Source organism: Triturus cristatus, chromosome 4_2, assembly GCF_964204655.1.
Source record: "Triturus cristatus chromosome 4_2, aTriCri1.1, whole genome shotgun sequence".
Taxonomy (NCBI): domain Eukaryota; kingdom Metazoa; phylum Chordata; class Amphibia; order Caudata; family Salamandridae; genus Triturus; species Triturus cristatus.
Genome location: NC_140586.1, coordinates 305,701,459 through 305,726,914, shown reverse-complemented (window position 1 = coordinate 305,726,914; position 25,456 = coordinate 305,701,459). Strand labels below are relative to the sequence as shown.

Below are 25,456 nucleotides of genomic sequence, written 5' to 3'. Positions count from 1 at the left end.
TATACCGACGTTGAAACTAAGGTCAAGTCCAGCATCAGCCCAACAACCTGTGATTCTGGGAAGATAATTTAATCTCTCCAAAAAATAAAAACATACAAAATAATACATTTTATCTTGTGTAATGTAACTGATGCTCGTGTACATTGCGCCGGTGCCTTTGGACTGAGTTCACACTAGATAAAATTACAACAAGATAAATAACAAAAAATAACCTTCCAGATTCCATTGAGATTAACGAGATGGCGATCCATGAAAATGATAATCCAGAAATGTGGGCCAGTTTTTCGGGAGTGCCTGGGCTTAATTGTGATCCCAATCTGACCCTGGGAAGAAGCAATTGTTCAAAAGAAATCCTCATTAAGACAGCTTATGATGCAGTGTGACAACTGAAGGCTCACTGCAGTGGGTTTACTACCCGAAGTGGAAGGCATGCGAGCCCTTGGGGTGCTTACGTATACTTTTGTGAAGAATGTTAAGGATAAATGATGAGAATCATCAAGGAACAGTATATCCAAGTCCGTGCTCTCCGGACCTTTATTGCCATTTTAAACTGGCTAGAGATAAACAAACTAGAAAGGGAGGGCTTCACTTGTGGAGGGGAGGAACAACCCTTGGTCGGGGTAAGGCTAGCTGAAGCGGCTGAAGCCATGGAAGAGGTCAGCGTGGGAAGAGCTACCTACATGGAAGTGGTCAGCGTGGGAAGAGCTACCTGCATGGAAGTGGTCAGCGTGGGAAGAGCTACCTGCATGGAAGAGGTCAGCGTGGGAAGAGCTACCTGCATGGAAGAGGTCAGCGTGGGAAGAGCTACCTGCATGGAAGAGGTCAGCGTGGGAAGAGCTACCTGCATGGAAGTGGTCAGCGTGGGAAGAGCTACCTGCATGGAAGAGGTCAGCGTGGGAAGAGCTACCTGCATGGAAGAGGTCAGCATGGGAAGAGCATGGGCACTAACCCTGGCCTACAGAGCATCTCGAGGCTCGGGTCCAATATACCTGAAGAAAAGACTCCAGAAATACCACCAAACTAGGGCACTTCGGTCAAATCATCAAGAGCTACTGGCAATTCCACAGTTTAAGAAAGCTAGGATAGGTGGTCGGGCTTTCTCGGTAAGAACAACCGTGTTGTGGAACTCTATGCCCGAACATCTGTGGAAGTCCACATCAGAACGTGTTTTCATGAAAGCCCTGAAAACATGGTTGTTCGACCGGACCTAGCACTCTCTATCGCTCTGTCTACACTTCTGCTCGGGCTGCTAGCGCCGGGACACCTCCGTTGGAGGTAGCCGCGCGCTCTACAAATAACAGTAATAATAATAATAATACCTGCATGGAAGAGGTCAGCGTGGGAAGAGCTACCTGCATGGAAGAGGTCAGCGTGGGAAGAGCTACCTGCATGGAAGAGGTCAGCGTGGGAAGAGCTACCTGCATGGAAGAGGTCAGCGTGGGAAGATAAAGGGAGTAGCTCGGACCTACACTCAAATGAGAGGGGAGGGCGACCTAGGCTTTGGAGTGATGATAGAAGCGAGATCTCGGTTGGGTGGGGGGGGTTGTGTCAGGGTAATGCTTTTAAACTCTAACATGGCACCCCAGTCACCTGCCACAGGGTCCCTAAGGAGTCCCAGGCGTTTTTCCTTGCGTAGGGCTTTGCTTCCAGCCTAGCCTGTTTTATAGTAGCCCAGCGCCAAGCTTACAGTGCGAGGGGAATTCAGTCCTTCCAGTTTATGGTAATAGTTTGCTTGCCCAGAAGTAGGATAAGATTTTTTTTCCGGACTGCAGTGACAGCAGGCACATGGATGTGGACGGTGCTCACACTTCTCACTAGTGGAGAAGTTACGGCATGACGTCATGCCAGGTGAGAGTTGTAGATGAAGGGAAATCCTTTAAAGAGAGTCACCGTCTCTCTGGATTTCCCTGCTCTTTTTGAAAATCAGGAGCAGCAACATTGTCGTGGTGTCACAAGGGCTTTAAATAGAAGCTTTTTCAATATTATAAACAAGCCATAGCTGCTGCTTATTTAGCTTATGCAACTAACAACCATTGACAAAGTCAATAGTCATGCTTTGTTGTAGGTATGATGTTACTAGTTGTATCATATATCTGGATGCAATGACAGAAACAGCAAAATACAAGTCGGGCGGCACACTGTTCTAAGCACAGATTTTTAGCTTATATGTTTTTAAGCCGCGCCTTAATCACACTGGCCACACCCCTTAGAGAGACCCCCCCACTTTTTTTTTATCCCACTTAAAGCCCTGGCTACGGTGATGGCTACTCAATCAAGAGGGACAGACTTCAAAATAGCAATGCAAGCACCATAGCAGGTGAAGGATCCACCTAACAGCAAATAGCATGAGGTGATACAGTTCCTCTGGGTGGAGCAAAAGCTCACTATACATATTTTAAAGAACTGGTAACGAAGGGTCCTGAAAGCTAAACATTAAAACAAAATGCCACAAAAAGACAAACGATTAGCACTGGAGGCATTAACCTGAGGCACAAAAGGCCGCAGTGTTTTTTTACGTTAAAGAGATATAGAGGCCTTAACAAAACAACTCTGCAGCCTTTTAAGGGGAAGTCACAAAAGACGAACAGACATTTTGCTCTCAAACTTAAGGATGGTGCTTCAAATTAAAGTTCTCAAAACACTTTCGAGAATTTAATTTTTATTACATTCTTTGTCTATGTTAAAGTTCTTTTATGGCAGAGAAAGTAACTTACTTTGACATCTGGACTTTTTTGGGGCCAGGACAAACCAGGACTGGTCATGGTGAAGTCACCGTAGTCCACAGATGTTTAGGAGGCAGTGATGTGCCGTAGTAAGGTTAGATTGAGACTGTACTCCTATTTTCCTCATAGCAAGGCTTGCCGTCTGCTGACCTAAACCCCTCTGTTTCAACACTCATGCAGATTCAGTCAGGTTACTTCAGGAGCTGGCAAGGTCATCTTTTTGCACTATTGGCTCCTTCGACTATGTGAGGGTTAGAGAGACATCCTCTGACACCGAGGCTCAGAGAGACACCGTGACTGGTGCAGCCTTCCCGTTGTGCGTTGTGCACAGAGAAGTGCTTCAGGGCAGGCAGGTCTGTGATCTACAAAAAGCCAAGTACACCCTGCGGTAAGCAAGGCTTGTAAACACTGTTCAAAAGTGGTTCGCCCGCAACGTACAACCTCCAAAGAACACAACTCCAAAAATCAATCCACGCACAAGGCCAAAGCCTCCAAAACCAGCATATCTGGAAAAAATGTAAACGTCTTTGTAGGACGTAAAAATGGGGAGAATTATCTGTTGGATCCACCGAGTTAGTTGCGGTGTTTAGGTTGGTGCATTCACGAGTTCTCTGGGCTGAGGTGCATCAGCAGAGCTGTGGGCAAGGTTGTAGCACTTGACTGGTAGGGTCTGCTGGATGATGGTGACCTGGAAGAGCAGTTAAAAGGTTGTAGATGGGAAACAGAAGGGCCCAAGTAGGTCATGGAGGCGGTTCCATTGTTAAAATGTGCAATACTGGGATAGTGAGGTCTATCATAAGTCAGGCTTGAGCAACATAACATTGGTTGAAATGTGGAGTAAATTGAACTTCAGGCAGGGTCTGAGGTGCAAAGAATAGAAAGGCGGGCCGGCATTTGTCACGCCACATGTATGGCGGTCGTGCCGGCCCCCGATGACCACACAGGGGCGGGTCTGTCGCATGCCATGGTGCTGCGACAGGCGTGCCTCGCCAACGATTGGCCTCTGGGTTCGGTGCGTGCCCCGGAGGTGATTGTAATCTAATCACCTCCGGGACACGCGTCGCGCTAACGCTAGGCCGGTTAGAACCGGCCTGGCCTGGATCATCTATGAGAATAAAAGGCTGGGGAGCGGCGAAGTCTACCTCTTTGCTCGCCGCTCCCACAGCCTGCCCTTAAGGACACCAGCCTCGCTAGGAGGCTGTATTTTAATTTAAGTCTAAAGTGTGCCAGCGGCAGGCCTTTAGTACGAAATGTTTAGCCGTGGCAATTTGTTGCCGCCGGATGAACAAACCATTGACGTTTTTTCAGGTTGTATCACATCAAGACATTCTACGCCGTCTTGTCACAGCAATTTATTCCAAGGTTTTGAGGTCAGTCCTGCGAGGCACTGGCCTCGGTGAGGTCACTCAAGTACATTATCAGCACTTATGATGTCAAATCAGTACGTCTCAGGCCTTGTTGTCACACCTTCAAAAGTACCTCTGCGGGGTCCCGTGCTCACTACGCCACTGGAGTCCAGCTATCCTGGCAGAAGAGGTGTGAAACCCCGAAACCGGTCCTAGGATGCTTGATTCCGGTCCAGGGAAGACATGGCTTGGCAGTTCGGGCTGGGCTGTTCCCTTGAGGCACAGGGTCAAGACTGATTTGCATATGGCCATGTCTGAACTGGGGTGGCGTGGTGAGCAAAATAACGATGGATTAAACCCAGATCTGTGACTGGGGGTGAATGTTTTTGCCAATGTGCAACATTCCGTCCATCATCTTGTGTGTTTTGCCAATCATATGTTGTTGTCAGCTGGGGTATTTTAGCAGTACGCTGTTTTACAGGTGTAGGTCTTGCCAGCTGGACCAAACCCAGGGGTAACGGGCGGATGCAACACCTCAAAACCCCTGTCTTGAAAACGTATTCTGCCATTACAGCGCTTGTGCACGCAGGTGCCATCTTAGCGGACACTGCGCGGTGTTGGGATGCTACGGAGTAGGGGGAGAAGCTTACGCGGAGCCTATCCCAGAAGATAGTGACCCAGTGTAGGTTGTTCGCGCAATCCATGGCTATGTTTATGGGAGATCTTGGGGCCTGTGTAGTCTTCCAAATGTTACAATTTCAGAGTCAGTTGATTATTCCAATATAGCACCAACCTTCTTGAGATGGGCGCAGTTGCACCAGCAATGATTATCATTGTCTGGGGCAAAATGTCTCTCGGGCGCATCGTGCTGTTATCAATTGAGGCCACTTAGGGGCTCCAAGATGGTATGTCAATCTCCTCTTCGTCAGCCAGCCCTAGCATGATTAGCCCGCACCTGGGGGGGGGGGGGGGGGGAGGGGGGATGACTGGGTACGCCGGCGTAGAAGGGGGCGGGTCGAAAGACTAATCACTGAAGTGGGTTGGTTGGCACGTCTATGCCCAGGGTACACCCTGGTCTGGTCACAGATGGTGCAGAGATTCCAATAGCGGGGAGGTGAGTCTGTGAGGGCATTGACTCACTCGGTAAAAGACTTATTGACAAATTAGTTGAGGCTATCTAGGGTTCTACACTTGCAGACTATAGCCCATGGGTGCATCTGGGGGGAGTTGTGCTTCTTAAAAAGACAGCGCCTATTTGTCCAAATTAGGGAATGAAGTCTTCATAGAGGATCTTCTGGCCTAGTTTGTTGTGTATAGGGACAGGGCATGACCTTTCAGTGAGCTTTTGGGGGGGGTGGGCCTGATAGTCGGGCAACTATGCAGGCCTGTGGCGGTAATGTCATGATTGGTGAGCAGTAAATTTAAGGTCCTTAGATGGCTGCGCCATTCTTGAATGGGGTCGCCCAAGGGGGAGGGACAAGTGATCTCTCATAGAACTCCAGGGGCAGTTACAGCCGGTTGGCTGGATGGGTGCGGGGGAGTGGGAATAACGGTTTCCAGTAGGCTGCTTGGCCACCCCGCACGTGCACAATGGCGCAAGTAAACGGCGCATAACTGCAAGGGCCCCTCATGGAGATAATCTACAGGGCGTATGGGGGTGACCTGGGGGGGGGGGGGGGGGGGGAGAAGAACCCTCACGGTGAACGGGCCCTCTGCGCATGTGCACTCCAGTTAGAGGGCGGGCATAAGGCCGTACGGGGATGACCTGGGGGGGTAATCAATGTAATGCAATGGTTTTCTGCGTATTTTGTAAGGAATATGCTACTTACCAGTATGCATCTGTTCTTGGCATGTAGAGCTGCAGATCTACACAATTTTGTATAGATCGCCATCTGGTGTTGGGCCCGGATGTTTGCAGTTTGTTTTTCCTCTTGGAAAGTCTTTGGAAGTCACAAGGTCGGTGACTCCTCCTTTGGATGGTATTACGCATGGGCTTCGGCTCCATCCTCAAATTGTTTTTCGCCAGCAGGGAAAGATGGAGCGTAGTAATGACAGTGAAGAAACCCATGTGTGTATCTAAATAAGATAAACTGGAACAGATACAGGTAGCCGGGTGGGCGTGTGTAGATCTGCAGCTCTACATGCCAAGAACAGATGCATACTGGTAAGTAGCATATTCCGTTCGAGACATATGAGCTGCAGATTACACACTTTTGCATAGACTATATAGCAGTTCCCAACCTTAGCGGCGACCACCGGTATCTGTTGCAGTGGTTTGAAATAATGTTTTGAGTACAGCCTGGCCCACACTAGCTTGTTGTTTAGTTTGCACATCTACACAGTAGTGTTTAGTGAAAGTGTACGGTGTTGACCATGTAGCTGCTTTGCAGATATCATCTAATGGGATGTTCCCTAGAAAAGCCATGGAAGCCCCTACCTTTCGTGTAGAATGGGCTTTAGGGGGAACGGATAGTGTTCGTTTTGCTTTGTGGTAGCAAATCTGAATGCATTTTACAATCCACCTAGCTATCCCTGATTTTGAGATGGGGTTGCCCTTGTGTGGTGGAGAGAAAGAGACAAACAGTTGTTTGGTCTTTCGGAAAGGTTGTGTTCTCTCGATGTAGTAGTAAGGCTTGTTTGACATCTAGTGTGTGCAGAGCCCTTTCTGCAACGGTCTGTGGTTGCAAGAAAAATACTGGTAGTTCTGCAGATTGGTTTAGGTGAAAAGGGGAAATGACTTTAGGTAGGAATTTTGGATTGGTACAGAGAACAACTTTGTTATGGAGCATCTGAAGAAAAGGTTCTTGTATGGTAAGCGCTTGCATCTCACTGACCCTTCTAAGGAAAGTGATGGCTACAAGGAAAGCTGTTTTCCATGTTAGGAATTGCAGTTCGCATTTGTGTAAAGGTTCGAAGGGAGGCCCCATTAGCCTTGTGAGGACAATATTTAGGTTCCACACAGGTGAGGGTGGTACTCTGGGGGGGATTATTCTTTTTAGGCCTTCCATGAAGGCTTTAATGGCAGGTACTCTAAAGAGTGAAAGATGTTGCCTGTTTTGTAAGTAAGCTGCAATTGCTGCGAGGTGTAGTCGAATGGACGTATAGGCTAAATTACACCTTTGTAGGTGGAGTAAGTAGCCTATGATGTGTTGAATGGACACGTCCAGGGGATTGATGGTGTTGTTATGGCAATAAACAACAAATCGTTTCCACTTTGCAGCGTAGCACGCTCTAGTGGTAGGTCGTCTAGCTTCTCTGGTGACGTTCATACAGTCAGGGGGAAGATTTAGGTACCCAAATTCTAGGACTTCAGGAGCCAGATCGCAAGGTTGAGCTGAGCTGGGTCCGGGTGTCTGATCTCTCCATGGTTCTGGGTTAGGAGGCATGGTGAGAGGTGCAGTTTTTGGTGTGTTACTACAGAAAGTTCCAGCAGCGTGGTGTACCACGGTTGTCTGGCCCACGTTGGAGCTACTAGGATTAGTGTGAGGGAGTGTTGTTGTAGTCTGCGCACCACTAATGGAATGAGTGGGAGAGGCGGAAAAGCGTTCGCAAATTTGCCTGACCAGTTCATCCATATTGCATTTCCTTTGGACAATGGGTGTGGGTATCTGGCGGCGAAGCTTGGGCATTTTGTGTTTTCGTGGGTGGCGAAGAGGTCCATCTGTGGATGCCCCCACATTTGAAAGAACGGATGAAGAATCTGTGGGTGAAGTTCCCACTCGTGGACATGTTGTGTCTGTCTGTGGGGAACTGCCCATCTCCATATGCTCTGTGCTAATTGAGAGAGCAGTGGAGAGTGTGTGCAGCCTTGTTTTTGTATATAATACATGGCCGTCATGTTGTCTGTGCGAATGAGGACTGCCTTGCCTGAAATCTGTGTCTGAAAAGATTTTAGGGCTAAAAAGATTGCTAGTAACTCCAGATGGTTGATATGGAGTAACTTTTGTTGAGGCGTCCATGTGCCCTGCACGGTGAGGTGTAATAGGTGAGCTCCCCAGCCGGAGAGCGATGCGTCTGTTGTTAGTATTATCTGGGGAACCGGGTGCAGGAACGGTCGACCTTTGGAAAGGTTTGTGGTGTTCCACCACTGCAGAGAGCGTTGGGTGCGACCGTCTACCAACACCAGAGCTGTCAGTTGACCTTGGGCCTGGTTCCATTGTCGCGCTAAGCACTCTTGGAGAGGAGGCATCTGGAGTCTTGCATGGGGCACTATGAAAATGCAAGAGGCCATCATCCCTATTAGTTGCATGAACACTCGTGCTGGAAGGGAGTGTTGAGGTATGAATTTTTGTCGCAAAGCCTGAATGCTTGCAATCCTGGCCGGATTGGTGTAGGCTATTGCTTTTGAGGTGTCTATGGTGGCACCGAGGTATTGTTTTATGTGGGATGGTTATAGCTGGGACTTTTGGTGGTTCACCGTGAAGCCTAGTTGGTGAAGTAGTTCGATTGTGGTGGCGGTGTGGCGTACACACTGATTGTATGAAGTGGCTTTTATCAGCCAATCGTCTAGGTATGGGAAGACGTGAATGTGCTGTCTTCTCAAGTGTGCCGCCACCACCGCCAGGCACTTGGTGAATACCCGTGGTGCTGTTGTGACTCCGAACGGTAGCACTTGGTAGTGTTGTCCGTCCACTACAAATCTGAGGTACTTTCTGTGAGCATGGTGTACTGGAATGTGGAAGTATGTGTCTTTCAAGTCCATTGTGGTGAGGAAGTCGTTCTGGGAGAGGAGCGGAAGTACCTGCTGAAGCGTTACCATGTGAAAATGGTCTGAGTGTATGTATGTGTTTAGGGGCTGGAGATCTAGAAAGTTCGTAGAGTCTCGTCCCTTTTTGGTATGAGAAAATATAGGGAGTAGACCCCCATATTTTGTTGATTGACAGGAACGTGTTCTATTGCCTGTTTTTGTAGGAGGGAGATTACCTCCTGCTTTAGTAATGTTGAATGTTCTTGTGACATTGTGTGTTGCCTGGGTGGAATGTTTGGGGGGGGGTAGATGTTAGTTCTAGGCAGTAGCCTGACCGAATTATTTGGGTCACTCATTTGTCTGAGGTGGTGGTCTCCCAGACATGAAGGAAATTTTGGAGTCTGCCCCCGACCGGAGTTGAATGGTCTGGGGGGAGCGGGGGGGGGGGGGGGGGGGGGAAGTCATTGGGTAGGAGATGTGGCAGAACGGGTGTTGTTTGTTTTGCCTCTGCCCTTATTGTTGTTACCCCTGTAGCCGCCTCTTTGGTAACCTTTTGTAAAGGTAGTCTGAGTAGGGGGATTTGTATGACGTGGACGCTGTGTCTGAGGAGTAGCCTCTGGATGTACTCCGAAAGGAGGAGCGGCGAAAGGAGCGTCTGGGCGGGTGAGACTGTAAGGCCCCCATGGATTTTGCGGTATCCGTGTCCTTTTTCATCTTTTCTAAGGCCTCATCCACCTTTGGCCCGAATAGATGTTCCTGGTCAAAGGGTTGGTTAAGGATGGAGGCTTGTACTTCTGGTTTAAAACCAGATACCCTTAGCCAAGCATGGCGACGGAGAAGGACGCTGGTGTTGATGGCCCTGGAGGCTATGTCTGCTGCATCTAGGGCACAACGTATGGAGGTATTCGTGATTGTTTTACCCTCTTGAATTAACTCGTTGGCCCTAGCTTTATATTTTTCAGGAAGGTGGTGCATTATGCTTTCCAATTCGTCATAATGAGCCCTGTCATATCTGGCCAGCAGTGCCTGAGTGTTTGCTATACGCCATATGTTGGCCGCCTGGGATGCTGTGCGTTTGCCTGATGCATCTAGCAGTTTTGATTCCTTGTCAGGTGGTGGTGCATCACCTGACGCTTGTGAATTGGCCCTTTTACGTGCCGTAGATACTATTAAGGAATCTAGTGGCGCTGGTCCTCTGATGTAAGAGGGATCTGAGGGAGCAGGTTTGTATTTTTTTCAATACATGGGTTAATGACCCTGGCTCTAACTGGGTCCTTAAAAACTTCTGCCGCATGCTTTCCCACCCCTTTGAGCATGGGCAGTATGGAGGTGGACCTATGTGAAGTATCGAATGTGTCTAGGAGGAAATCTTCCTCCACGGGGTCGGTATGCAAGTCCACCCCGTGATAATGTGCTGCCCTTTGCAGAAGATGGTTGAACCCTAATGAATCTTCTGGTGGAGATGGCCTAGAAGGGTAAATATCGTCTTGTGGGACGTTGGGGATATCTGGAATATTGTAATCGTCCCATGGATCTGGGGATCCTGTAGGGGTGGGGTCCTGTGGCACATCCCCTGTATCATCATATGGGTCTCCCTGATCATCATCGTCTGGAGACGGGGTAGGAGAACGATGAGGTGGGGGTGGAGAGGGCGGAGGGGGTGGAAGTGGGGAAGGAGGAGGGGGAGGGGAAGGTATTCTGAACAGAGAGGTAGCAGAGTCCTTCCTCTTTGGAGGTGGAGGCAGAGCAGGCTTCTCCAAACGTCTCTTTTTGGTAGAGAGTGTCAAATGTCCAGTTTTTGGATCCTTGGTGAGTTTTTTGCAAGGGATCCGGTGTAAATAGCTCTGGTGAGGTCATCTGGTCCGTCGGCGCCAAAGGCGTCGGGGCCGATGACTTTTTAGGTTTTTCTGTGCCGGTTTGATATTTAGAACCCAGCTTGGGACCCTCCGGTCTCTTGGTCGGCGCCGAGATGGGCTTCGGCTTGGAATGTCGGTGCCGGTGGCCTTGTGTGGTTTGGTCAGTACTGAAGATGGCGTCGGTACCGAAGAGCTGGGTTTTGACCCCGTGGGCTTCGGTGCGGAGCTCGGTGTTGAGGTGGGGGCCGGTTTCTTTTTCGGTGCAAAAACATCCGGGCCCAACACCAGATGGCGATCTATGCAAAAGTGTGTAATCTGCAGCTCATATGCCTCGAACATAATGTATATAAAACGGTTGATTTAATTTTATGTTAATAAATACGGCCGGGGGTTTAACGACTCCCTAATCCAAAAAATGTCCTCATGGTAAACGTGTTACAGTCTTAGTATTGATAAGGGAGGAGGGGGTCTAGGCAGTACCTGGCCATATGGCCCAGGTGTGAGTGGTTGCCAGTAATGAAAAACAAGGGGTGTTATGAGCTACGATCGAACTGAACAAGTTGGAACGTTAAGTAGACATTTATTTACATTTTTCTACAGCACAACTTTAAAGCAATTTAGGACCCAGCGAGCTTCACAATCACTGAAGAGAAAGAAATCTTGTTATAAAGAACCAAATAACATAATATTTAAGAGCAAACTATTTGCTTGAACGAGTAATTTAAAAGTAGTCTGTCACACATGATTTAAAGGAGGGGGTGGAAGGCTAAGTGACAGAAGGGGAGGTGGAGACAAGAGAAAGGGAAAACAGATGAGACACATTAACAGCAGGTGGGTAAAACCAGAGGAAAGATTAAGCAATAAGGGATGAGAGGAGAGTATAAAGGGTGTGAGGTGAAGGAACCGAACGAACAGAATGGAAGTGAATAAGTGGCGAAAATAGTAGGGTGGGTGGAAAAGTACAAGATGTTAGGAGTAAATTAGTAAGAATTACATAGCCAGATACCATTTGAAAATATGTAATCAGTTTTTTTTTACAAAATTGGGGCAGGTATTTAGACATCTAATGTTTTCTGGAAGGGAATTCCATAAAGACGGGGTAGCGCCTGTAAACGAGCAAGTGGGCGCCATAGGGATTTTTTGTTTTTCTCTCATGTCTTAGCTCCTTAGGGTTTTGTTGCGGACAAGTAAATCTGAGAAATGATGGAGGTCTAACATTGCCTAAGACTTATGTACAGCGCATGCCACCAACAATCTGACATGCTTCTCCAGTGGCAATCAGCATAGTGCACGGCCAGCAAGCGCAATGTGCTCCTGCAAGAAGCCTTTTTGTCATTGCTTAACAGGTGGCCTGATGTTTTGAGCCGATGAAATAACACACTTATTTCCTACACTGAAAGGGGATCTGTGTTTTTTTGCCCCTACCGAGGTACCATGAGGCCGGTGATGCAAATTTAGGTCATCAGACTTGAGCTGTGTAGAGGGCATTGGGTGGAAGGTCCAATGTTGGCACATGAGGACTTGAGCCACCTGGAATTTCAGGATATCCATGTGGTAAATTCCTATACAATAAATCCTAATGCGAATAATTCGCACGGGCATTTGTTATCCTCTGTGTACACAGGATGGACGTTGGTGGTAAGGCACCCCTACTTCGCTTCCACTTCCAGTTCCAATTTGCATCGCATCCCTTCCTCCTTTTTGCATCTGCGGGAGCCAAGAAGAGCGCAGCAGCGAGTCTGGGATTTGTAAACAGGGACAGCACCGAATGCTTAGAGTTCCTGCATCCTGGAGGCAGGCGCCCTGTGCTGTTCAGGTGCTGCATGATCTTGGTCATCATCAAAACAACTTTATTTGGCAAATACTTGCCATCAAAGGACACAGAAAAGTACAATCATGTAGTATCATTAAAAGGGAAGAAACAATAGATAAGATTTTTGATTAAAATAAGATAAATACATCATAATAATTGCATAAAAATAAAACAATATATAAAATCCCAGGGATGCATGAGGTAGCTGGCAACAATATATACACATTACAAGATCTTTAAAGTGCTCGTTGTCTGATCCTCCAGATGACTATAAAGAACCGTGAAACTGTACAAACCACAAACTTCCTATTATGGGATTTAATCATTCTAAATGCTTCCCTAAAATCTTTAACACCAAGGTTTCGGCAGAGCAGCCCAATCCACTTATTTCTTATGCCACGATATCTAGGGCAACCAAACAAAACATGTTCAATTGTTTCACTCCATGTCACAAAAAATGGGCAGTCAGCATTTCTTGGGTTTGCCAATCTTTGCCACATCATCTCAGCTTTGATCTTGCCTAGGGCAGAAGATGCGGCTGCATTCTGGATTGGAGGTCACGTGGGCAAGGTCGAGGCTGTTGCTACACTGAAGTCTAGAGGACATGATGGCATTGACCACAACAGCTCTGTCAGCAAAGGACAGGTAATGAAGGACCTTTGAAGAAAGTGCGAGAAGCAGACCAGGCTTATATGATTGACCTGGGATCCACGGGGGAGAGTGACAATGAATCAGGAACCAAGGGTTTCAACAACATTAGAGGGCATGAGCAGTCACAGCAGAGAAGGAGGCCAGGAGCATTTGTTCTGATTTTAATTTCAATTCCGGATCATTGTTCTCAACCTGTTCTTTGGCCTGAAACCAGAAGAAGAAAATGTCCATGGACTGGGAAAAGACTTGAAGGGGAGTGAGAGTTGTTGACAAGCAGAGCAAGATTAGGGTGTGATCTGCAAAAGAGTAATTGGTTATGGGGTCAGTTTTCACTCATGTAAGACTTCCTGTTCGCAGCAAAATATGATGAATGGATTTTTTTGGGACAGCAATTAATGGAATACAGTCACCGAAAAACCTTAGAACCGTGGGGAAATACAATCCATGGCTGACGAGTGGGGCATGAGGACATATAAACGGTAGACATTTCTGATAGAGAGGATGAAAACAGAACCCACGCATTTGGCATTTCAAAGAGGTGAAATCCTCCAACTCACTATTTCTGGGAAGAAGGAGGGGTGAGTTAAGGGGAGGAAGAGAAGAGGGGACGAATGAATCAAGGTAAGGCAAGAGAAGTCAACTAAAACAACAACAATGTGGGAATTATTGGGAAAGAGGAAGAGAGGGGCAAAAAGACATTGTACTGAAAGCGCAAACAAGCAGTGGTAAAGCCAATAGGTTTTGCCCATGCGAAATCGTTTAGCTTTTAAAATATTTTTTAGACCTGTAGAACAGCAGTGCAGACTGCTGTGCAACATGGCTTAAAGTAAAGGAAAAAAGCGCTATGATGTTGACCGCGTTGTAGCGCTATTATTTTCTTTACTTACAGCCATGTTGCACAACAGCGCGGTCACTGTTATGCTGCATAACTACAAACTAGGAAAGAAAAGAAAAAACACATGCACGCTGCAAAGTGGCACTGGGCACAGCGCCAGGGTTATCAATAAAGGTGCTCAGCGTCGACTACACATTCTCCTCATGAAATGTGATAGGTAAGGCAGTTAGGAAGCTTCTTTTGCAGTGGCGGCTCCTCCGCTAAGGTGGAGAAGCATTGCCCCACTGCTTTTAAGCAGTGTAAATAAAGGAAACATAAAATGATAATAACAAAGTTAAGTTATCATTTTATGTTTCCGTGCTGCTTTGCAGACAGGGCTGCTCTGCTCTTAGAGCAGGGCAGGGGAGGAGTGGTTTGCCTACTCCGAGTGCGCAATGACTGTTTGCCCGGCCCTCTGGGGCTAGCCTAAACAGTCATGCGCACTTCGCATCTTCTCCATACAACCTGAATTACAGCCTGTGTGGAGAACATGCCCAGCCTCCCAGTGCCCATGTGAGCGACAAACCACAGTGCTGAGACCAATCAGAACGCTGCCTTGCAGCGTTGTGATTGGTCAGGGGAGCCTGGGGGGTCCTGGTTCCTGTTCGGAGCCAGCAGAGTCCTGATGCAGAGGAGAGATGTGGTGGTGATAAGGTAAGTTCTTCTTTTTTTTTTTTTTTCTACATCACCCCCACCCCCTCCTCCACTGTTCTTTCAACAATTTCTCCTGGCACCAACTACATTCCAGTTGTACCATTTAAAAGAAATGCAACTTCGTAAATCTGTTTTCCATGGAAACCACTAGATGGCAGCATTGACTTTTTCTGGCTTCTCCTACAAACGCAAAACAGTAGATAGGGCTATAAAGAAACGCGCAGGTAACATGCCAGCGCTTACAAAACAACTATAATAAAAAACAAATGGAATTCATGGACACGATTTTAGACTGAATAAGCCACACGTAACTGGAGTGGGTAGTTATCGACTGTTGTTGGTTTTGACTGTACACAAATCCTCAAGAAAGGTACACAGTTCACTGGAAAAGGCATCTGCCACAAAAAAAAACACAACGTGCTGGGCTGAAAAAGCAGGCATACGCGGCGGTCCAGGGACTGGGGGAACGGGCAGCGCTTCTGTTGGCGGATATGGACAGGGTGTTTGATTCCTTGAGTTGGGTCTATTTATTTGCGCTCCTGCGGCAGCTGATCTTCGGACCGCGTTTCCTGTTCTACCTCACCCTGTTATACACTGACTTGACGGCATTGGTGCGAGTTGCGGACTTCGTTTCTTCTGCATTCTCTATTGGGCGGGGCACCAGGCAGGGGTGTCCGTTATCCCCATATCTTTTTGCTCTAGCAATGGAACCCTTGGCTGCTTGGGTGCAAATGGACGCTCAAGTGTCTGGTTTTGAATGGGCGCACGGACTGTCCGATCGCATCGCCCTTTAAGCGGACGATGTCTTGTTTTTCCTTACCAACCTGGAACGAACGGGCCCCCGGTTGTTGCGTATCATGCAGATCTTTGGGGAAACGTCGGGTCTATATATGAACCCTCGGAAGTCCACCCTGTGGGTGTTGGGAGGTTGGGCGAGCTCGGTTCTTGGGCATCGTCGGTGCAGGTGGTGTATGGGGCATGAAATATTTGGGGGGTGTATTTGTCCGATTCTCCCACCACGGCTTGGGAGCGAAATCTTGCACCGGTATGGGAGCGTGTGCGTGAGGATATTAAGACCTGGCCCCACATGCCTCTGTGCATCTACGGCCGGTCAGCTTTTTTTAAGGTGGTGTCACTTCCGCAACTACTGTATCCATTACAAAATCATCCCTATCCGATTCCCCCACGGTTGTTCCGTCAGGTGAATTCTGCCCTAGGACAGTTCCTTTGGGATGGTGGCGGTTCGGACGGGCTTCCTATCTACGTATTGCGGGGGGCTGGCAACCTCCGATATTTGGTCTTATTATGTTGCATCGCATCTACTTTTCTTAAATGAGTGATGGTATGGAGACAGGGCAGACCCAGCATACACTGGGGAGCAGCGCTGCATGGGTGACCAGTCCCTACACACTATTCTTTATTCTGCTCTATTGAGGCGTCACCTACCATCTGCCACGCGGATTGTTTTTCAGCTTTGGAGGCAGGCATTGCGGAGGATGGGCTGGTGGAATAGATTGACTCAGGAGACCCCATTATGATAGAACGGCTGCTTTCCGCAATTGTTGAGTCTCTCCGGGTTTCGCGATTGGGACAACATTGAGATATCTACTCTGGGGGACATCCTGCGGGGCACTATTTTATAATTCTTTCAAGACATCCAGAAGGATTTCCAGATGCCAAAGACTCAATTCTTTAAATATTTGCAATTTAGGTATGCTATCTCCCCCAGCTTGGAGGGTCTAGACTTGCTGCCGGAGTTCAGCCTGGTAGAGGCTAAGGTATTTATGAGGGATCTCCTAGAGCATAAGATCTCTAAAATGTATCAGTCCCTGGTTACGCACTGTTCCCCCTCATTGCAGCGTTTGAGGGAGGCCTGGGAGGGAGATGTGGGTCAGATGGAGGAAGAAGACTGGACAGAAGTTTTGGCTTCCCCGCGAGGGGCGGCTATTGCGGTGAGCCTGCGGCTTATTCAATTTTAATACATCCACCGGGTTTATTTTACCAGGGTTAGGCTCTGGAGGGCGGGCTTGGTGGCTTCCCCAGTGTGTCTCCGTTGTGGGCACAAAGAGGGGACCTTGCTACACACTATATGGCACTGCACAGCGCTAGCACGATTCTGTAGGGGGGTTCTGGCCTGTCTTTCTGAAGTACTGGGGTGGGAGCTCCCTAATTCACCGAAGCTTGTCCTCCTTCATGTGATGGAAGGGATCAGGGGCAACATCTATAAGCGACATCTCATGCTCCTAGGCTTTACTTTAGTGAAGAGGGATATAGCTAGAGCCTGAAAGGCGTGGTTGCCCCCTCAGGTTCAATTTGGAAAAATGGTCTGGACTTTTGTATGGGCCTCGAGATCCCCATATTTGAAGCTAGAGGATGCCCCTTGGAAGCACCATAAGATCTGGAGGCGCTGGGCGGATTTTCGAGGCCTGGAGCTGGAACCGCCGTGTGGGGAGGGCGGGGGTAAGGTCCGAGACCCAGAGTAACCTGTTGGCCTCTCCCGTTCCCTGCACTTCCTTATGTGTTGCTCGCAATTCCTCAGCAGGAAATGGTATCATGGACGATCTTGTGTAGATTAATTGCAGTCTGGTTCAGTGATATGTTGTTCCGGCATAAGGAGACGGTGTGCTCGGGGGTGGGGAGGGTGGGGGAGATGTTGGTTATTGGTTATTTGCAGGGATTGATTTTATTTGTATTGCCTTTCACGTTCTCCTGTTCTTAAATATGCAAAACGGTCAAAGTCAATTTTTGTATCTTACATTCTGCAGCTGTCTCTGGGATTCAGAGGTCTGCGTTATATGTGTTATTTTGACAAATAAAATCTGTTTCCCAAAAAAATAAAGCATGCATAAAACATGCTGCATTCTTTGCTCAACATGATCTCCAGAAGGATGCAGGAGGGGAAGGGAGGGCCGGGAGTGAAAATACATGCACTCTTATAGAGTGCTAGATTAAAACTACGAAAAAGTACCTTTGGGACTCGTAGCCCACTGCCAGTGGAAGGACATTGGGCACAGATGGGAAACTGTGGTTGGTCCATGCTCCATTGCAGGAACAGAAGCCCAGGAGGAAGTAGGAAGCCCTGCAAGCCACTGACCAATAGGAAGCAAGGAAATGAGAGCAACATGAAAGACAACCAATGAAGGGACAGGCTCTAAGCTCCTACTTTGTTTATCAATGGCCGCATGCACTGTTCAGGCAAAACCTAAAAAAGAGAGCCCAATGTGCAAGATGTGAAGAACAACTTGGAATACGAATGCTGGGAAGGAACAAAAGGTACTCTTTTAAGAAAAGTGTTAAGAAAATAAAAAGGAAATCAGGAATAAAGAGAAGGAGGAAAAAGAAATTAGGCAAAGAAAGAAACTAGTGAGTGGACACAGAGACAAAAAACAAAAACAATGGACACTGATCATTTTGGCAAAAAGATTTGCTAGTCCTTCTGAAGAAGTTGCAAGTCAAATTTAACTAAGAACCCGCACAAAAAAAAACTAACGGATAACTCTTGAATACGAGGCGCCCTATCAACATTTAAGCAACATTCTTGCCGTACGAACATTTTCAGAGGCTTCAAATCGCAAGGTATACAAGTTTTAAGGTACCTTGTTCCATGAACTGGGTGATCCAAAGCTCTGAGCCCATATTCCTTCAGACTAAACTCGGTCTATCTAGATTTGCACCCTGCTGATTATCTCACATTGCCGAGTTTGTTTCCCGTACAGTTAAAGATTTGGGATTCCCTGTGCGAATAAGGAAGATCAACAATCATCTAGAATCCCAGAAATCAAATTCATGGCTATTTCCCAAAAGATTATCTTTCAAGCTCAGCTTACAAAATGGACTGGTACGTGTATGCCACGGCAATTTAGATTTTTCACAGCCTGGTGGGCAGAAAATCTGGATTTTAATAAGGATACTGAGGCTATGATTATGCAAATTCCCTTTATTGCCAGCTCACAGCAGCAACAATTGAAGAATATAGAACATCAGTAACATTCTAATAAGCTATAAAGTCCCCCCACACGCAGTATTCTCCCTTCTTTGGCATTCCGAACGGCAATTTTATTATCACTCTCTCCAGCATTACCCCTAGGCGCAAATGCCACTTCAAACCAGTTGCAGCTCAACAGACGCACACCCCAAACCTCATAAATGATTAGCAATACACAGGCTTCTCCAGAAAACCCATACTCAACCAACCATACCACAACAAACTGGATAGCCACTTACTGACCACAACAGACAGCACTGTAGGACCATGTTTGGAAATTGACGCACAACATAAATGCTACTCTACAATACAATAGATTCAAAAAGAGCAGATGGACTTGCTAGCAGGATCCCATACCTGCTGTAATGATGCTTAAAATAATCTGAATCTTGCCACATGCATGATTGAAACCTTCCACAAAGAAACAGAAAAATGTCTCCAGTGCCTCAGCTCACCAATAGATGGCGAAAAGTAAGACCTTCTAAATTTCTTCCGTTAACCTCAGGTCTTCAACAAAATTGCACTGAAGGTTTGAGTAATACACCACTATTTAAGGAAGCTTTTTTTTAGCCATGTGACTGTAAAAAAACACTTTCCAAATTTATAAAACGTTTGAAAGGGCTCTCCTAACAGAGGATTGAAGTGTAAAACTTACAGCCCCTTCAGAAGGCCACTTGACCTGAAAGGGTATATTCCAGAGTTTACACCAATAATGAATAGATCCCATAAGCGTAAGGTATTCCTGTGGTAAAACTCACCTCATCCTCCCGATTGAGTAGCACCAGCTGGCTGTCCGTCAAAATGCAGTACTTCCTCTCCCAGGTCGTCGTCTCGGTGTAAGGGGACTGGCCGCAGGACAGCCTGTGAGTTGGTGGCCCCTTAACATCTGCAGAATGAAACACAAAGACCCACAATAAATGATGTGTACCTCAAATCCACTCTCTATCATGCAAAACACTGAACAGTGAGAGATTACACTGGACTAGCATACGCCATACACACACACACACACACACACACACACACACACACACACACACACACGCACAACCCGTGCCCCAAACCTAGCCCATTTTCACTTTGGTGACTTTGTTCAAGAGTTCTACTTGTTTCTGTACGGTTTGGTGGAACTTTTCCAACACAGTCCAGCAACAATATTAGGATTTAGTCTGCTATGGCAATTGGTTGCCAGAGTTTGACTGAGGGTAGTTAAACATGTTAAATAATCAATCGTTCATTTTCACCAATGACAAGCGTATGCGCATGCAGCACCTAGTGTCATTATTCATTTGAGGCATGTTCATTTCCTCGTCAAGAGATGGTGAGGACCCATCGACAGCCTTTGAAAACATAGGATCCCAAGTTATAGCAGGGTCCCCTTGGGGTGTCCCACAAATAACCTGGAGGACCAGGTAACATTTCCATCCTGCCAGTTTCTCTGATGCAAATAACAGAGACGCGGAGGGGGGCTTGGAGACAACTGAGGGGGGAACAACACACGACACACAATTCAGAGACAGGGCAGTGTGACCAACCAAGAAATGCACAACATACTCCACATGCTGTTATTTCACGCGCACACCAAAAAACATACACATCCTGACAGACCAAGGGCGCCAAATCACATTCCAGTTCAAGAGGTCTGACCAGCCTCAACAACAGCAGCGCTCAGCGTGCTTATTCTGCTTAGTTTTTCAGTCACCTTCAATTGTGTCTCTACACAGGCATTTCTGAAGAGCGTGAAACACCGCCATCTGGAGGGTGGACGCGACGCATGAAGAAATGCAACTAAGAATGTTCAGAGGCTCTGCCGCCAAAGAGCACACACGTAACCATGGCGAAGATTGGCTCAGAATTCTTTCAGCATTGTGGCGTCACTGTGGCGTCACATGGGTACGTAACGTGTGCCCAATGAGGCCAGAAGGCTACGAAAGTTGGCTCAAAGTTATTTTTTTTTTTAAAGGGTTCAGCAATTCTACCCCGGACCCCAAAGGTTTGCTGGCATGGATTCAGATTGCTTATGTGTGACATATTCATAATTTCAGTATAATTATGATTGACAATCAACGACTATGACCACCAACAAAATCAAGCAATGAACACCAGGGAAACATATAAATATCGAAAATTACACCAATTTGATTAACGAGAAACTCTACTAAGATCTTAAAACGGCTGCAAAGCACCAGAAATGGAGGGACACTAGGATGTGAGTGAGGGCATAGCAAGGAGCCTGAGCCAGCTCTGCAATGCAGAGCTCAGCACTGTAACAACTGACGCGTGGCATTTGGCAGAGCTGGTTTTACTCGGACGTTGCACTTCAGAAATTAAATTGCAAGACAATGGTAGAGGGGAGAGGACGTGGCCTAACAGCTAGAGCGGTCGACCTCGAAGCTGGGGAACCGGGTTGGAATCTCGGCAGGGACGCTCAACAATTTGTGATTCAGGACAAATCATTTAATCTTCCCATGCCTAACAAAAAATGAATGTGTCCGTCTGACACACAACTTGTGCTCATGTAATGCGCTCTGATACTTTCAGGTCAAGTTTGCGCTATATAAAACTAGTGGGGAAAAAAATGGTAGTCGGTGGAATTAAAGGTTCCCACGTGCTCCTGCTTTGTCACATGCTCTGTTCTCAATTGTAAACCCCCCCCCCCCACACACACATCTGCCTCAATTCTTCTATTCTCGTTTATGCATCCACTTTGCAATCAGAATAAAACAACTACTTTTCCTCACCACTTTATACTCCAGCAGTATAAAAGTTCACCATTATTTACCAGGAGTCTAAATAGAGAGATTTCTGCACTTAGAGGATTAGGAATCGCCATCCTCCATTACTCTGCAGTGAGTGTGGCTGCAAGAGATTGAGACGCTGCATGAAACCACCAATTAATTTTATTAAAATTATCTAGTAGTGACCAGATGTTACTCGTGCAAGTGTCAGAATAGCTGTGAGTGCAAGTAGGAGTGCAGGGCTGAATGCTAGAGCCAGAGCAGATGTCAGTGCTGCTGTGAGAGGGATTGCTGATGCCAGCCTAAGTGTGGATGCCTGTGAGAGTTAAAGTGCCAGTACAGGTACTGGTACGAGTGACAGTGAAGGTGTAGCGGGGTGAGAGTGAGCTTATGGGTGCAAGTTACAGTTGCGTGAGGGAGGTGCAAATGAGATGACTTTGCAACTTCCATTGCAGGAGCGAGGAAGGTTACTGGTGCAAGTGGCAGTGAGGTGTGAGTGAGGTTTGTGGTGTAAGTATACCAGTGGTTTATGAGTGCAGGTGTGAGTGAGTTTATTGATGAGTGCCAGAGCATATGGGAACGACAGTGCGCACGTGCCAGAGTAGAATTGACCGCTGATGTAATTGCAAGGGTCATTGCTTTAGCACTACTACGTGTTTTATGTTGCCACTGAAGTTTAAGCCAGAAGGTCTTAAGAACAGCTCGGTCAATACTCCCGTTGTGGGACTTAAGAAGCCTTATAGAAGTTTGGCACACCATGGGAATGCTCTGGGAAATATAGAACTAAAACGAACAACAAAAACTGCTATTACTGGTACCGCAGTAGCACAACTATTCTTAATCATACTGGATAGAACTACAAGCTAACATGTACAATACCACGTTGGACAGGGTGACATATTTACTCGGAAACTAGCGCTTAGAGAATGTAACAACATTTTATCATACAATGAAAATTGCTTCCTTGTATTCCTAAAGTTTGTCAGCAGCAATCTGGTTTTAACATTCAACTGCTTCATATTACTTTCTGTGAAGTACCTTTTGCTGAATAATCAGTGAAGCATTTCCTTTTCATTTAATGCGCTGCAAGGATATTGACTGGGCATGAGCACGGAGGCTCGGCTGTCCAGGGACTAACAATCGCAGAAAGAGGGATGTCCTTGTTCTGTCTCTGCAAATTATGTGATTCTGCTGTGGAATATGAGCACATTCTGTCTGGGGAAGGCCTTATCACCGTGAGCTGCAGAAATCCCCCCTTCGGTCACTGACTCCGTCCGGCTATGGCAGACTCACTCACCACAAAGTAGGTGCTGCGGACTATGGAAGGCTGCTGCTGGTTGGATGGGTAAGCTTCACCATCAAACTCACAAAGCAGCTCCGAGCAATAATCTCCTTGGTGTGTGTGCGTACACACACACACACACACACACACACACCCCGATGTGACGCAGCAGTCATGTCACTTTCTGCTGTTTCCAAATCAGTCCCTCACCCTGCGAGAGACAAGTATACTTTCAAAATCTTTAAAAAGCCCGGAGATGCTTTAATACACACAAAGCCGTGCAACCTAAATAACTTACTGGTATATCCCCTTCGTTCCATACTGTTCATTAGGGTAAGTGACCAGATGGCATCCGATACTCACCTGTCCATAGATTCAGCCTAACATCTGTTGCTGAGCTTTTAAAGGTGTGGATATCATTTGTCTATAATTTTCTCTCCCACGCCGGCTGTGAAACATATTATATGAATTGCGGCCTGGTAGTAGGAGGTACTGTGTGTAAAATTATAAGATTGGATTGGAGGACTGCTACACATCAGCCAATCTTAGGGCGCCACATAGAATTCTGTAGTGATGATTGGATAGGAGGTCTGCATGTGCCTTTGTTTTGAGCCTTTCTCATGGCTGCCACTACAGCTTGGTTAGGGCTCTGTGGAGTCCAGCCATGGGCCACTTCTGCTGCCCCATACCTGCCCCGACATTGTAATGTGATTGAGCAGACACCCGCGCTGCTGTAAAGCAGTGCGACTGCACAGGTGGTCAGTGCTCTAAACATGCGTGATAATGCATTTTAATGCAGTGAGGCGGACCACCACATTAAAATGCGCAAGTCAAACGCCTGATGTGTGGTACTTTGCAGGGCTGTGTTACTAAACAGGTTATTATGTTACTGTCAATGTTGGACTGCAGAAAGTGAACATGGCAGGGAAACTGAAACCAGTTGTGCAAAATATGTGCTGTTGTATTGGGATGGAGGTCACCCCGGGTCTGTGGGTCAGGGATCTTTACTTAATGGTATAGCTGGATTAGAAACTTCCTATGATCAAGGCCACTGTTATTATGCATTCGGAGAGAATCAAATTATGCGGATTAATGCGCCACATTTTGTGACAGTATGACTTCATTATTTTGTCCATTTTTCTCGTGGTAACATTGTCTTGACAAAGATTTAACCTCACTAGTACCAGTTTAACAAACAAATACAGCCGGAAGCTACTGAAAGATAACAAGTCAACTTTTGAAAAGGCCATTCCACTGTGGGGAATAATCTGTTGCAACGTTTTTAGTAACTTTTGATCCGTTTGTGCTGGAAACAAAATGTTTCGTTAAAATCTGCAGATTATGGATAAAGTGTCAAATCCATAAATATGGGGAAAACAGAACGCCCGCAGAATCGCATAATTCCAGTGGCCCTGCCTATGATATACTGATAAAAACAAGTGCATACAAAAGAGATACAACAAGAAAATGGGCGAGGAAAAACTACAAGAGCATCATCCTGTAGTAAGGTATCCAGAGGCTTAACTGGGGAAAGTTTAATCATTCTTTAACCATGTGTAGGTTTTTCACATCAAACTTTCTTTATCGGTAGAGTGGCCTTTTCTTAGCCCTAAACTAAATTTGGAGCCCTACCTGATCCTACCCCTCCACTCCCTTCCCTGTGGCGTAATATAAGCCCCCGCGTTGCAGGGGCCCCCTGACCTCAAGGGGCCCCCCTCAGCAAAAGTGTTAGATAGTGGGCAGGGGGAGGGCCTCCATGCACTTTGCAGGGGGGTCCCCTCAAGTTTCGTTACGCCACTGCCCCTTCCTCATCCGCTCCCTCCCATTGGCGGTACTGGCAAGGGGTGCTCTCAGGTCACCTCCTGGCTGAATACCTCCGAGCAGCGACCAACCTGTTACACACGCGACCTTTGTCCCATCACCTTAATCACCTATTCAATTGCTAAACTGGAGGTGAGTCCACTGAAGCGGAGGGTTGAGGGGAGTCAGGACAGCTTGGCAGGTCAGCTATGTTTGTGCCCCTCCATCTCTAGGCACCCTGGGCCCAGCTGCTCATACCAAAAGCAGGCCCGATGAATGCTTATTATGGTTCACTAGGAAGATCAGTAACAAACATTTACAAAATAAATACAATTCCCTGAAAAAATCGTCTCTTGAAAGATGTTCAGCCGCTCTTCGCACATCATGTACACAAAAGAAAGGCTGCTGCAGTGTTACACAACAGACACCCCTGCAGCCATTAAATACCACGACAAGGCTGCAGTGCAGCGCTTAGAATTAAGATGCCTTCATTGAGAATCTACGGGAAAGACGCTGCTGCAGGACGATACACTGTGGTTTTTTCATCGCAACAACAATATTCCTTCCACAAAATATTTTAAGAAATATGTATACGTTTTTACAACGTTGAGCAGTTAGATCTTAAAAGTGAACAACTACACGTGCTAAAGAGTTTTTCCGGTACATTTTGGGGGTTTTGTAATGATATACAGGAACAACTGCCTGGAATTTGCCTGTGCCCATACCCTCGTGCTTTGGAGGCACACCTTTCGAAGGGGGTACTTGCTATAGAAAGGGGGTGCCCACTTCCCCATCCAGCAGCACCCCCACCTGTGCATATCTCCTGCCATTTCCAGCGTTTTCGAGGCAGTGTCGGCCTTGCCAGTACATTTTTGAACTACAATGCAAGTCTTATATACTTTTTCGCAATGCCTTTTTCATTTGTAAGACTAAATAGCTGTTTTCAAACTAGGACCTTCAATTCATGAATCTCACGTCACTTTAGATTTGTATTCGTCACAGAAAAGTATTATTTTCCACTCCTCAGGGATATGGTCTGGTGTGTTT

At 46.9% G+C, this 25,456-nt stretch overlaps 1 protein-coding gene across 4 annotated transcripts in view; it reads right to left on the bottom strand.

The window, feature by feature from the left end:
• RASAL2 (RAS protein activator like 2) overlaps positions 1-25,456 on the bottom strand; it is an 891,981-nt gene that overhangs the window by 406,820 nt on the left and 459,705 nt on the right. For all 4 annotated transcript variants that reach the window (XM_085601613.1, XM_085601610.1, XM_085601612.1 and 1 more), the window contains exon 2: positions 19,348-19,475. In XM_085601613.1, coding sequence (XP_085457739.1) covers positions 19,348-19,475 — 128 coding nt within the window. The remainder of the gene's footprint in view (positions 1-19,347; positions 19,476-25,456) is intronic.